The 15,018-nt window shown below is 39.2% G+C and overlaps 1 protein-coding gene across 1 annotated transcript in view; it reads right to left on the reverse strand.

The window, feature by feature from the left end:
* Window positions 1-832: 832 nt before the first annotated feature.
* The window catches only part of CAGE1 (cancer antigen 1), a 49,448-nt gene continuing 35,262 nt past the window's right edge, over window positions 833-15,018 (reverse strand). The window contains exons 8-12 of the mRNA XM_007466410.1: window positions 6,288-6,358; window positions 5,070-5,138; window positions 2,797-2,814; window positions 2,355-2,375; window positions 833-875 (exon numbers count right to left, since the gene is read on the reverse strand). Of these exons, the coding sequence (XP_007466472.1) occupies window positions 833-875; window positions 2,355-2,375; window positions 2,797-2,814; window positions 5,070-5,138; window positions 6,288-6,358 (222 nt within the window). The remainder of the gene's footprint in view (window positions 876-2,354; window positions 2,376-2,796; window positions 2,815-5,069; window positions 5,139-6,287; window positions 6,359-15,018) is intronic.

Consider the following 15,018-nt stretch of genomic DNA (forward strand, 5'->3'; position numbering starts at 1 on the left):
CAACTTTTTGAATTTGAGAAATTAACAAATTTTGCTTCAAAATTCATAATAAAATGTATCTTATAGAATTCCTCAACAAAAATAACATCAATAGTAATAGCTTTTACTTATTCAGCACTTCCTTTGGGGCCAGATATAGATTCTCCAATATTTCCCTCTTGCACTTACCTAATTTAAGTGCAAAACTAATTTCAGTGAGATAGAATAATTTCTTCCCTTCCATTCAAGGTATATCTTGATTCAATAATTATACTTTCATCCTGGCTCTGGGATTTATCAAAAGGATAATATGTTATGTATATTCATTTTTCTGATACATCTTACAAAATTAGCTATCTCTGGTTCCTTTGTTTAAACTCAGAATTAATTCCTCAAAACTATGTTAAGGTGGAAGTTATAAGGGTGAAACCTCCTTTCACCTGGGTTTTAATTCCAAGGGATTTCAGTGTTAGTGTCTTTTTAAATTTGGTTGCTAGTAGGAAGAGCCTGCCTGCCCAGAGAGGAAAAAAGAGTTGGGGTGAGACAAAGGAAATTTACATATGTTACTAAAGGCCTGGCAATACAGGAGTGGTGTTCTGTGAGAATGAAAATTGACAGATATTTGGAAAAGAAGCCACTGCATTCGCTTGTTTATGTTATGTTAGAATATGTTTGATTGTTCACAGGAAGAAATTAAAAGAATAGTAATCACATTTTTTGGAATGTAAAATTTCACCATGTATACAGATTTTAACGTATCACTTGTACGGACGGATCTGGGTGCTATACTCAGTAATGACTCTGCTCCTGGAGTGGTTAACAAAAATGATTAATTGTTAATCTTCAGTCCTGTTTAATCTAAATCATTTCTATTTCCTTCTAAGATATCTGGCATACAAAAATGAAAGGAAAAAATTGTTTCTTCAGTTTTCAGGAAAGACATTCAGGGACAGAAGAGGTGACTCTTGATTACATATGGAATTCCTATTCCATAAGCAGCAAGTTCTCGACTACATATGGAAAAGGGGCACAAGGAAAACCTACAGATAAACTCCACAGATAATACTAATACTATATTTTAATCAATATTTTTGTTTGTTTCAACCTTTTTCCTATTAAGGAATATGACAAGGAGCAAGGTTGGTTGAGTTTCATCTTCCTTGGTTTGGTTGCCAGCTGGCAGAATGAAGAAAAAGGAACAGAAGCAAGGAGCTGAACAATTCATGAAGTGACTCACCAGCACAGCATAACTAAGAATTGGTAGTATTAAGGTGTCCTCATAACTCAACTATTACAACAGCTGGGTCTCAGTGGGACAGATAGAGACAGGCCCTTTGACTGTACCCCTTCTTCTGCAAAGCTGTGTCACAAATGGGCCATGGTATTCATGAACCCATACCCATGGCCTGGTGTGGGACAGGGCGGCAGCAGCTGTATCTTCTACTAGGAATTACTCTGGCAAGGATAGCAGTGGGCCTGGGTCCCGAGTCTGTCTAATATTTGACTCCTATTTAGTACCGACTATGGGATAGGCGCTTGGGGCATGCCAAAATGAATATGAGAATTCCTGCACTAGAAGAGTTCTAGTGAGGTCAGGGGATGTGCAAGCAGAGAACTGTAATGACATATCATAGGTGCTATTTTATCAGAGGGTACAATGAGGACACATGGGAGGAAGCAAGTCAGCTCCACTTGGGTGGGAAAGGCTTTGTGGAGCAGACGAAGCTCCAGCTGGCAGGTGTCTGTGAGGCGGGAACTGAAGTAACGGGGAGAAAAGGACTTGAGAGGGAGCATTCCAGGTGGGGGAGCTACCCGGGCAATAGCAAGAAGGCACAAAGGTAACACGGCATGTGCAAAATATTGCAAGTGTTAGATATGGTTGGGGTGTATGATGAGAAGGAGGAAGCAGTAAACGAGAAGCCTGGATAGGAAGGCAAGGGCTAGACCACAGAGGACCTTGATGCCAGCTGAGGAGCTGCATTTGATTCTGAATGCAACTGGGAAGCACTGAAGGGTCTCATGTAGGGGGGGAGTATAACCAGATTTTGTTTCTGAACAGTCACTCTGTCTACTCTGTGGAGGGTGGAGCAGAACTGGAGGCAGAGCCACGAGTAAGGAGATGACTGTGACAGGCCAGATGAAAACGATGAGGCCTTGACATGAAGCAGTAGCTGTGGGGATGAAATTAAGGCTCCTGATTACAGAACCAACTACAATCAGAGGCAAAAGAGGCCCTCATCTGAGGGCAGAGGGGAAAGCTAAGCTGAACATGACTGAAACATAACTTTAGGAACTCATATTTAATTTTGTGTAATTTGACAATTACATGGGAATATAGCATTCTTTATAATGATCTGATATCAGTATGATCTACCACGGTCATGGACTTCGGATGCCTTCTCAGTCTGCAGGAAACAGAAAGAGAATAATGTAAAACAAACAAACAAACAAGTGGGGGGGTGAGAACTAAAATAGCAACATAGTGAACAAGGATGCCATTATTTAAAATTTTCTTTTCCTCACTTTTCAAAGAGAAATTGTCATTTGGGATAGAACTAAGAGACCCTAAAAGATTAAGATAAAGCTTTTCGGTATGTAAAATATGGATCATTCTCAACTGCAATTAAATAAAAATATTGAGCCTCAGTCTTGTTATGTTTTAACATTCTCCTAGATTTACTTAGGATAAGATTCTGGCTATGATTTGAAAACCTAATGAATCTCCTTGAAGTGATAAAGAACTAGAGGACAAAAAAAAGGAACTAGAGGCCCAAACAAGACATGAGACTATTAAAGTGCTCACTTTTCTCTCCCTACTTCTCACTGTTTTCACTTCTGAAGACAACTGGCAAAAGCAGCACCAGAATTTTGAGACGATGCAGAGGTGGTCTAAAGAGTTGTTTGCATGCTGAATTGACTGAGGCCCATCGGTCAAGGGGAGGCTCATGGATGGTGCGGGGCTGAAGGCTGATGCAAGTCTGAAGTTCTCTAAGAAACGGTCTTCTCAGCTAGAAAGGGCCTGAGAGCTCTTCCACTCAACCTCACTCCTTTGCTTCAAGGCCACTCTAAATCTATATAAATGGGCCTCAAATCTACTGTGAAGATAGGCCAAGTATAAGTAAACAAATATCTGAACTAGTAAAATGTGTGAATTTAGAAGCAAATTTTCTTATTGTAAAATAATTCCAGAAAAAAATATTCCACAGTTTCTTTCATCAACTCAGAGAAGATTCACATTCAGTTTAAACTAGCGATTACTGAGCATCTGTAATATGCCAGGCATCAGATCATACTCTTTCATATTAGGGAGAAAATCATAGTTAAACTATCACTTTGCAAATAATAGTGTAAACCTTCTAAAGGCTTTTGATTTTCAAAACATAGTTGTATTTGCAAATGGTATTCGGAACAGACATGACCCATGATATGATGAAAATGCAACTTTCATGTCTGCTCCCCACTTCCCCTTTTTTTTATTTTTTGTTTTTTGGGTTTTTTTTTTTGGCCACACCACATGGCATGTGGGATCCCTGGCATGCGAGATCTTAGTTCCCCAACCAGGGACCAAACCCACACACCCTGCAGTGGGAGCTCAGAGTCTTAACCACTGGACAGCCAGGGAAGTCCCTACTTTAGCCTTTTTTCACTCAGGGGAGCTCTTCCCCTTTGCTGTTGGCTGAATATGCAGCAGGCCCAGTGATTTTTTTTGCTCTAAGGTAACAATCAGCCCTCACTGTGAAGAATGAAGCACAGCTCAGTTCGATGCCCAGTCTTAAATATTAATCGATCCTTTAATCTTCACTCAGGAGAACTCATCCCTCTCCCTAAGCTATGGCTTGTAGTTGGTGGATACCACCTGCCCCTGAAGGTCAATTTCTGCACCCTCTTCACTCCCTACCTCCTCCCTTTGCAGAAGGAGGGAGGAGAAGTAAAGCAATAAGACATTTTTACTTGGCTGGGTGGCTTCACAGTCTCTGGGATTGGCTGATTCTTTCTCTTGGAGCTTGCCGCTGCCAGGGCCCAGTTCCCTGGGCCCAGGCTGAGGCACCTCTCTTCTGGTGGTCATCTGATACTGCTGCACCAGCCCCTAAGAATGTGCTGCTCCCTTTCCCCTTCTTGCTGCTGGCATCCCACAAGGCAGCCTTCAGCCAAGCCCAAGATGACTCAGATCTCACCTGCATGGTTCTTAAGAAACTGTAACATACATTCTTTGTCCCGACGACAAGCTCAGGGAGAACAGGCCACCCATCTCAGCCCCTGTGTCGTGCTGCCTGCCACACCTTGCTTTAATTTTCTCCGTCACTGATCCTCCCTTTCCTAAATGTGTTTAGGAAACACATTTCAAAGTTCTTTAGGTGATCTCCCAGAGAGCCCCTAACAAGGCTTTAGGTAAAAGAGGTAGAATGACTTGGGGGTGACGGGAGCTCATGACACGACAGAGTCAAAGAAATCTCTTCTGCAACTTTCCCCACACTCCAGACGTTTCATAGACTGGATCTGGTCAAGGGATATGGGTCATGAAAAAGATTCTTTGAAATTTCCCTCAGAAGCTCTGCACATCGGGCAAACTCACTCTCGTTTTGAGAATCGGTAAATATTTAATTAGCATCTTAAGAAGTAGCTCAGGAAGAGTCCCACTTTAACATCCTACTATGGTCTGAACCAACCCCATAGGGTTTGTGCATATATCCTGTAGCATCAAATACTGAGAGTTGAGAGTCTTCCAAAATAACGGATTATAAGATTTCACATTAGTGTAAGAAAATCTGATCATAAGATCTGGTCTGCTATATATTTACATCAGGGTAAGTTGTTTTATTGTAGACAAAATCTTAGCTCATAATCTGTATAGTATTTTTCTTAGAGACAGTCATAAGTTCCATGAGAGCAGGTAACCGGACTTTCCAATTCAGGTCCTACAAAAAACATCTATCAAAGAAACTATTTTATGCTAGGCAAAATACCAAGCACTTTTATATAATTTATCTTAAACTGAGATAAGGAAAAGGTTTTTTTTTTTAATGTATAACATTATTATGCATATATTCTAAAGTTAAAGACATTATTATTTAGAAAAAGAAACAACTTACCTTGGTTTTCTGGCTCTCTCTCTGGGCCTTCTAATTAAATCTTCCAAAAGTTTATTTCTCTCTTCTAAACTGAAAGAAAAAACAACTGAATTTTATGACTAAAATGGACTTTTCTAGGCTAACATTTTGCTAGTTTTATTGGAGGATTTGAGTAGATAAATTTCATGGTGGTCTAGTTCTCTATACACCATCCATCCACCTTGCTTTATGGGAATCTGGAATTCTTTCCAAGCAACTCAAATTATTATTATTATTATTTTTGTCTGCGTTGGGTCTTCGCTGCTGTGCGTGGGCTTTCTCTAGTTGCGGTGAGGGGGGACTACTCTTCGTTGTGGTGCACGGACTTCTCATTGCGGTGGCTTCTCTTGTTGCAGAGCATGGGCTCTAATCGCACGAGCTTCAGTAGTTGCAGCATGCGGGCTCAGTAGTTGTGACTCACGGGCTCTAGAGCGTAGGCTCAGTAGTTGTGGCACATGGGCTTAGTTGCTCTGCGGCATGTGGGATCTTCCTGGACCAGTGATCGAACCCGGGTCCCCTGCATTGGCAGGCAGATCCTTAACCACTGCGTCACCAGGGCAGTTCCTGAATCTTATTCTAATGAGAAAGTTTATTTGGTACTTGATATGTTTCATTTGGGGTGCATTCAAAAACTTTTGTGAATAAATTCTAAGCACAGCAATGTTACTTTACTTGAATACCATGGTAATATCCTCTAAAATTCTTGGATGTTTCTCTGTAATTTCCTTCTTTTTCTTTCTTTTTTTTTTTTTTTTTGCGGTACGCGGGCCTCTCACTGTTGTGGCCTCTCCCGTTGTGGAGCACAGGCTCCGGACGCACAGGCTCAGCGGCCATGGCTCACGGGCCCAGCCGCTCCGCGGCATGTGGGATCTTCCCGGACTGGGGCACGAACCCGTGTCCCCTGCATCGGCAGGTGGACTCTCAACCACTGCGCCACCGGGGCACCTCTGTAATTTCTTAACCTCGCTCCCCCGACCCCCAAGTCAAAGGGAGTTCTGACAAAGGAAGATGAAATTCTGGTTTTTCAAGTAGTCCAGACATTAGGCACACTAAATATATCACTGAAGAATGAATGGTCTTGACTTACCAAACAGCACATTTTCCTCTTTCTAGGAGTCTAAAAAATGAACTTGGCAAGCCAGAGAGCAAAATATCAGCAAACATTTACAAAGTTAAAAAAATTAAGTTTTTTCAACTTACTGTGCAATCTGGGAGTTCGGTATCATGAGCCTTCGGTCAGCACATTCAATAATTTCTTCACATGATGTAACCTTGAAAAACATTAGCTAAAACAATTATTCTGTGATAAATTCTAGGATATTTATTTAATTTTGCTTTTTAAGAATCTGTACAAGTTCAGTTATATGGCTCCCATGAATGAAAGTTTTACAATAGGCAGAATATCTTCCTTACATTTTGAAATCAGGAATATGAATACAAATAGAATTGTAATGTGCCTGTTCATCATGCAGAAAAAGTGAAGTGTCAACAAATGGACAACTGGAGCAAGTCAGCTATGATCCACACAGGTAGTGTATATATCAACCCAGGGTTACAGCCCACTTGGTTAAAGTTAATGCAGTTTTTAAAAGGTAAACTAGAACACTATGTTGGCAAGATTTAGAGTGACCCTCAAAATGAAGCAGCAATACTAAGACCTGAAAATGCTGACAGCACAAGGACAGATACACACAATGTGCTTTGCTAGCTTTCAGCTAAAAGGCTAATGGAAAGTCATTATGAAGTGAAAGGAATCAATACAAGTGTATTACATCATCATCCCTCAGATCCTTTTTAGCACCAAAATTCTATCGTTTTTAATATTTCACCGTTTTAAAAAGACAAATATTTATGTAAGAAAATTTGCACCTTATTTATTAAGTTGCCTAAATGTCTTTGATACTTGTCATTTTCTTCAATGAGTCTGTTGCAGTGGTCTTCTTTTAACTCTAGAAGATTTCTCAATTTTGCAATCTATGGAGAAACACCGGTAAAAATACTAACCTGGAAACTTCCATGAAAACCACGTGTGGATGCTAAGAACAAATCAGAACAGTGAGCTATACTTTATTCCAATATTCTCTTAACCTAATTTGTACCATAGGTGAATCAGGAGATGCTATGAACCAGGTCCTAGTTTGATTGCACTTAGAACTGATGAGCAGAAATTAAAGCGATGTTTCAGCTTTTCTATGATTTAATACTAGGAAACAGCTTTGCAAATAATTAAACACCTGTTAGTGAATACAAATACTTATTAGCCCCAAATCTTCATTACCTTCTTTCCATATATAAACAGTGTAGACATATTTGATTCTCTCTGAAGGAAAGCACTGATGGTGGGCTTGATGATGCATTTTCAGGTTTGATAAATATTCTCAAATATGCATAAATTAGAGGTGTTTTTTTTAAGGTTCTGCTCAATGTATGTCACACTCTGACTTATGGTCCTATTTTTGTTTGCAAAAAAATTTTTAACAATTTAAAAATTGTATTTCTAAAAGTGACATCTAGGATTAATTACCAGGAAAAGGTATTCACAAGTCCCTGAACAGTTACCTTAATTTTCAAAGCAATTGTAGTAAAGGACAGAAATGTTCCCATTAAATAACAAGGATAATAATGGCCATCACTCTTCTACTGCTTACTTAAATATTCTTATTTACATATACTTACATGTCTGTAGTGAGATACCCTGGAGGAAGCAATGGCAAAACAAATTTGCTGCAGACACAGCAGCTTTCTTGTTCTTTCTCTTTACATAAATATATTAATGGGGACAATATCAAATCAGAGGTCCCAGTCCTCTGACAACACACATTATTTAAGGTAGGGAGTATAGATGTCACCTCAGTTTAACAGACCCAAGGTGAAGAGAATTTAAAAGATTTTTTAAAGGACGTGTCTAGAAGTTCTAGAAAAGACTAAAATCTCTACTTATCAACTATTAGCATTGGGCTTTTCCCATTCCATTCCTTTGCATCTCCTCACAGCATCCTGGAGGGTGGGGCTCCTCTCTCAGCTTTCCACACATACCTCATGACAGTTTACTGAAGCAACATGGAATTCCTTCTCATCTCTGTTGGTTTTTTTGTTTGTTGTTGTTGTTTTTTAATTACCGACTTAATGGCACATCTTGAATTTCTTTACTGGCTTTCAAGATCAAAGTAATAACCCTTTTAAGTCCTCAGATTGATTTTTAAAAATTTGCTAGCCCCAGATTAAAGAAAGAAGGGCAAAGGAGTTCTTAAAGATTGTTTATTTTAGCAATAAAAGAATTGCTCCGTAAAAGCCAGTTTTGGGGATTACAGTGAAAAGTAATCCAAAATTTTAAGTTTCTGCTAAAGAGTATAGGGTTTAACCATTTTAAGAGCAAAACTGTCATACAATAACTGCATATATTTATGAAGTGTTTATATCTATGAATACAACTGTGAAACCATCACCGCAATCAACATAATGAACATATCCACCTGCCCCCCCACCACAGTTTCCTCTTGCCTCTTGATAACCCCTCCCTCCTGCCTGTCTGTCCTTCCCTCACTCCCACTCTATGCCAGCCCCAGGCAAACACCCATCTGCTTTCTGTCATGACTGATTACTTTGTATTTTCTAGAATTTTATGTAACTGGACCAAGGGGTATTTACTCTTATCTGGCTCTTTTCAGTCAGCATAATTATTTTGAGATTCATCTAGTCGCACGTGTATCAGTAACTCACGCCTTTTTCTCTTTTTTCTTTTCTTTTTTTATCATTTAAATTTTATTTTATTTTTTTATACAGCAGGTTATTAGTTTTCTATTTTATACATATTAGTGTATACATGTCAATCCCAAACTCCCAGTTCATCCCACCACCACCACCCCCGTGCCACTTTGCCCCTTTGTTGTCCCTATGTTTGTTTTCTACATGTGTGTTTCTATTTCTGCCCTGCAAACAGGTTCATCCGTACCATTTTTCTAGGTTCCACATACATGCATTAATATATGATATTTGTTTTTCTCTTTCTGACTTACTTCACTCTGTATGACAGTCTCTAGATCCATCCACGTCTCTACAAATGACCCAATTTCATTCCTTTGTATGGCTGAGTAATATTCCATTGTATACATGTACCACATCTTCTTTATCCATTCATCTGTCAATGGGCATTTAGGTTGCTTCCATGACCTGGCTATTGTAAACAGTGCTGCAATGCCCATTGGGGTGCATGTGTCTTTTTGAATTATGGTTTTCTCTGGGTATATGCCCAGGAGTGGGATTGCTGGGTCATATGGTAATTCTATTTTTAGTTTTTTAAGGAAACTCCATACTGTTCTCCAAAGTGGCTGCATCAATTTACATTCCCACCAACAGTGCAAGAGGGTTCCCTTTTCTCCACACCCTCTCCAGCATTTGTTGTTTGTAGATTTTCTGATGATGCCCATTCTCACTGGTGTAAGGTGATACCTCACTGTAGTTTTGATTTGCATTTCTCTAATAATTAGTGATGTTGAGCAGCTTTTCATGTGCTTCTTGGCCATCTGTATGTCTTCTTTGGAGAAATGTCTATTCAGGTCTTCTGCCCATTTTCTGATTGGGCTTTTTTTTTTTAATATTGACCTGCATGAGCTGTTTATATATTTTGGAAATTAATCCTTTGTCCATTGATTCATTTGCAAATATTTTCTCCCATTCTGAGGGCTGCTTTTCTTCTTGTTTCTAGCTTCCTTTGCTTTGCAAAAGCTTTTAAGTTTCATTAGGTCCCATTTGTTTATTTTTGTTTTTATTTCCATTACTCTGGGAGGTGGATCAAAAAAGATCTTGCTGTGATTTTTGTCAAAGAGTGTTCTTCCTATGTTTTCCTCTAAGAGTTTTATAGTGTCCGGTCTTACATTTAGGTCTCTAATCCATTTTGAGTTAAGTTTTATGTATGGTGTTAGGCAGTGTTCTAATTTCATTCTTTTACATGTAGCTGTCCAGTTTTCCCAGCACCACTTATTGAAGAGACTGTCTTTTCTCCATTGTATATCCTTGCCTCCTTTATCATCAATTAGTTGACCATAGGTGCGTGTGTTTATCTCTGGGCTTTCTAGCCTGTTCCATTGATATTTCTGTTTTTGTGCCAGTACCATATTGTCTTGATTACTGTAGCTTTGTGGTATAGTCTGAAATCAGGGAGCCTGATTCCTCCAGCTCCGTTTTTTTCCCTCAAGACTGCTTTGGCTATTTGGGGTCTTTTGTGTCTCCATACACATTCTAAGATTTTTTGTTCTAGTTCTGTAAAAAATGCCACTGTAATTTGATAGGGATTGCATTGAATCTGTAGATTGCCTTGGGTAGTATAGTCTTCACAATATGATTCTTCCAATCCAAGAATATGGTATATTTCTCCATCTGTTTGTGTCATCTTTGATTTCTTTCATCAGTGTCTTATAGTTTTCTGAGTACAGGTCTTTTACCTCCTTAGGTAGGTTTATTCCTAGGTATTTTATTCTTTTTGCTGCAATGGTGAATGGGATTCTTTCCTTAATTTCTCTTTCTGATCTTTTGTTGTTAGTCTTTAGGAATGCAAGAGATTTCTGTATATTAATTTTGTATCCTGCTACTTTACCAAATTCATTGATTAGCTCTAGTAGTTTTCTGGTGGCATCTTTAGGATTCTCTATGTATAGTATCATGTCATCTGCTAACAGTGACAGTTAGCTTCTTCTTTTCTAATTTGTATTCCTTTTATTTCTTTTTCTTGTCTGATTGCCATGGCTAGGACTTCCAAAATTATGCTGAATAAGAGTGGCAAGAGTGGGCAACCTTGTCTTGTTCCTGATCATAGAGGAAATGGTTTCAGTTTTTCACCACTGAGAATGATGTTGGCTGTGGGTTGTCATGGCCTTTATTATGTTGAGGTAAGTTCCCTATATGCTTACTTTCTGGAGGGTTTTTATCATAAATGAATGTTGAATTTTGTCAAAAGCTTTTTCTGCATCTACTGAGATGATCATATGGTTTTTCTTCTTCAATTTGTTAATATGGTTTATCACATTGATTGATTTGCGTATATTGAAGAATCCTTGCATTCCTGGGATAAACCCCACTTGATCATGGTGTATGATCCTTTTAATGTGTTGTTGGATTCGGTTTGCTAGTATTTTGTTGAGGATTTTTGCATCTATATTCATCAGTGATATTGGTCTGTAATTTTCTTTTTTTGTACTACCTTTGTGTGGTTTTGGTATCAGGGGGATGGTGGCCTCATAGAATGAGGTTGGGAGTGTTCTTTCCTCTGCAATTTTTTGGAAGAGTTTGAGAAGGATGGGTGTTAGCTCTTCTCTAAATGTTTGATAGAATTCACCTGTGAGGCCATCTGGTCCTGCACTTTTGTTTGTTGGAAGATTTTTAATCACAGTTTCAATTTCATTACTTGTGATTGGTCTGTTCATATTTTCTATTTTTTCCTGGTTCAGTCTTGGAAGGTTATACCTTTCTAAGAATTTGCCCATTTCTTCCAGGTTGTCCATTTTATTGCCATAGAGTTACTGGTAGTAGTCTGTGATGCTTTGTATTTCTGCGGTGTCCGTTGTAACTTCTCCTTTTTCATTTCTAATTTTATGGGCTTGGGTCCTCTACCTCTTTTTCTTCATGAGTCTGGCTAAAGGTTTATCAATTTTGTTTATTTTCTCAAAGAACCAGCTTTTAGTTTTATTGATCTTTGCTATTGTTTTCTTTGTTTCTTTTTCATTTATTTCTGCTCTCTTTATGATTTCTTTCCTTCTACTAACTTTGGGTTTTGTTTGTTCTTCTTTCTCTAGTTCCTTTCTGTATAAGGTTAGATTCTTTATTTGAGATTTTTCTTGTTTCTTGAGGTAGGCTTGTATTGCTATAAACTTCCCTCTTAGAACTGCTTTTGCTGCATCCCATAGGTTTTGGATAGTCATGTTTTCATTGTAATTTTTCTCTAGGTACTTTTTGATTTCCTCTTTGATTTCTTCAGTGATCTCTTGGTTATTTAGTAATGTATTGTTTACCCTCCACGTGTTTGTGTTTTTTACATTTTTTTCCCTGTAATTGATTTCAAGTCTCATAGCGTCGTGGTCGGATAAGATGCTTGATATGATTTCAATTTTCTTAAATTTATCAAGGCTTGATTTATGACCCAAGATGTGATCTATCCTGGAGAATGTTCCATGTGCACTTGAGAAGAAAGTGTAATCTGCTGTTTTTGGATGGAATGTCTTATAAATATCAATTAAATCTATCTGGTCTATTGTGTCATTTAAAGCTTGTGTTTCCTTATTAATTTTGTTTGGATGATCTGTCCATTGGTGTAAGTGAGGTGTTAATGTCCCCCACTATTATTGTGTTACTGTCGATTTCCTCTTTTATAGCTGTTAGCATTGCCTTATGTATTGAGGTGCTCCTATGTTGGGTGCATATATACTTATAATTGTTATATCTTCTTCTTGGATTGATCCCTTGACCATTATGTAGTGTCCTTCCTTGTCTCTTGTAATATTCTTTATTTTAAAGTCTATTTTATCTGGTATGAGTATTGCTACTCCAGCTTTCCTTTGATTTCCACTTGCATGGAATATCTTTTTCCATCCCCTCACTTTCAGTCTGTATGTGTCCCTAGGTCTGAAGTGAGTCTCTTGTAGACAGCACATACATGGGTCTTGTTTTTGTATCCATTCAGCGCACCTGTGCCTTTTGGTTGGAGCACTTAATCCATTCATGTTTAAGGTAATTATTGATATGTATGTTCCTGTTCCCATTTTCTTAATTGTTATGGGTTTGTTTTTTGTAGGTCTTTTTCTTCTCTTGTGTTTCCCACTTAGAGAAGTTCCTTTAGCATTTGTTGTAGAGCTGGTTTGGTGGTGCTGAATTCTCCTAGCTTTTGCTTTCTGTAAAGCTTTTGATTTCTCCGTCAAATCTGAATGAGATCCTTGACTGGTAGAGTAATCTTGGTTGTAGGTTCTTCCCTTTCATCACTTTAAATATTATCATGCCACATCCTTCTGGCCTATAGAGTTTCTGCTGAGAAATCAGTTAACCTTATGGGAGTTCCCTTGTATGTGATTTGTCGTTTTTCCCTTGTTGCTTTCAATAATTTTTCTTTGTCTTTAATTTTTGTTAATTTGATTACTATGTGTCTCGGTGTGTTTCTCCTTGGGTTTATCCTGCCTGAGACTCTCTGCACTTCCTGGACTTGTGTGGATATTTCCTTTCCCATGTTAGGGAAGTTTTTGACTATAATCTCTTCAAATATTTTCTTAGGTCCTTTCTATCTCTCCTCTCCTTCTGGGACCCCTATAATGCGAATATTGTTGTTGTTTATTCTTTATTCTGTTTCGCGGCTGTGAATTCCACCATTCTGTCTTCCAGATCACTTATCCGTTCTTCTGCCTCAGTTATTCTGCTACTGATTCCTGCTAGTGCATTTTTCATTTCAGTTATTGTATAGTTCATCTCTGTTTGTTTGTTCTTTAATTCTTCTAGGTCTTTGTTCTTTAATTCTTCTAGGTCTTTGTTAAACATTTCTTGCATCTTCACTATCATTATTCTGAATTCTTTTTCTGGAAGGTTGCCTATCTCCACTTCATTTAGTTGTTTTTCTGGCGTTTATCTTGTTCCTTCATCTGGTACAAAGTCCTCTGCCTTTTCATTTTGTCTATCTTTTTGTGAATGTGGTTTTCGTTCCACAGGCTGCAGAATTGTAGTTCTTCTTGCTTCTGCTGTCTGCCCTCTGGCAGGTGAGGCTATCTAAGAGGCTTGTGCAAGCTTTCTGATGGGAGGGACTGGTGATGAGTAGAGCTGGGTGTTGCTCTGGTGGGCAGAGCTCAGTAAAACTTTAATCTGCTTGTCTGCTGATGGGTGGGGCTGGGTTCCCTCCCTGTTGGTTGTTTGGCCTGAGGTGACCCAGCACTGGAGCCTACCCGGCTCTTTGGCTGGGCTAATGGCGGACTCTGGGAGGGCTCACGCCAAGGAGTACTTCCCAGAATTTCTGCTGCCAGTGTCCTTGTCCTCACAGTGAGCCACAGCCACCCCCCACCTCTGCAGGAGACCCTCCAACACTAGCAGGTAGGTCTGGTTCAGTCTCCCCCGGGGTCACTGCTCCTTCCCCTGGGTCCCGATGCAAACACTACTTTGTGTGTGCCCTCCAAGAGTGGACTCTCTGTTTCCCCCAGTCCTGTCGAAGTCCTGCAATCAAATCCCGCTAGCCTTCAAAGTCTGATTCTCTAGGAATTCCTCCTTCCGTTGCTGGACCCCCAGGTTGGGAAGCTTGACGTGGGGCTCAGAACCTTCACTCCGGTGGATGGACTTCTGTGGTATGTAAGTGTTCTCCAGTTTATGAGTCACCCACCCAGCAGTTATAGGATTTTCTTGTGATTGCGCCCCTTGTACCATCTCATTGCAGCTTCTCCTTTGTCTTTGGATGTCGTGTATCTTTTTTGGTGAGTTCCAGTGTCTTCCTGTTGATGATTGTTCAGCAGTTAGTTGTGATTCCGGTTCTCTTGCAAGAGGGAGTGAGGGCACGTCCTTCTACTCCGCCATCTTGAACCAATCTCCAACTCATTCCTTTTTCATTACTGAGTAGTATTTCAGTGTATGGATGTACCACAATTTGTTTATCCATTTATCTGCTGATAGACATTTGAGTTGCCTTCAGTTTTTGGCTATTATAAATATAGCAGCTAGGAACCTTTGTATAAACATAGGCTTTCATTTCTCTTGGGTAAATAAAACACCTAGGAGTAGAATGATGGTAAGTACATGTTTAACTTTTTACAAAACCACCAAAACGTTTTCTGAAATGGCTGTACCATTTTACATTCACACCAGCAGTGGATGAGACGTTCAGTTGCTCTGTATTCTCACCAATCCTTGATATGGCCAGTCTTTTTAACAGACATACATAACAGGTGTGTAGTGGTATTCACTGTGGTTTTAATTT

Source organism: Lipotes vexillifer, unplaced genomic scaffold (genome assembly GCF_000442215.2).
Source record: "Lipotes vexillifer unplaced genomic scaffold, Lipotes_vexillifer_v1.1 scaffold444, whole genome shotgun sequence".
Classification (NCBI taxonomy): Eukaryota; Metazoa; Chordata; class Mammalia; order Artiodactyla; family Lipotidae; genus Lipotes; species Lipotes vexillifer.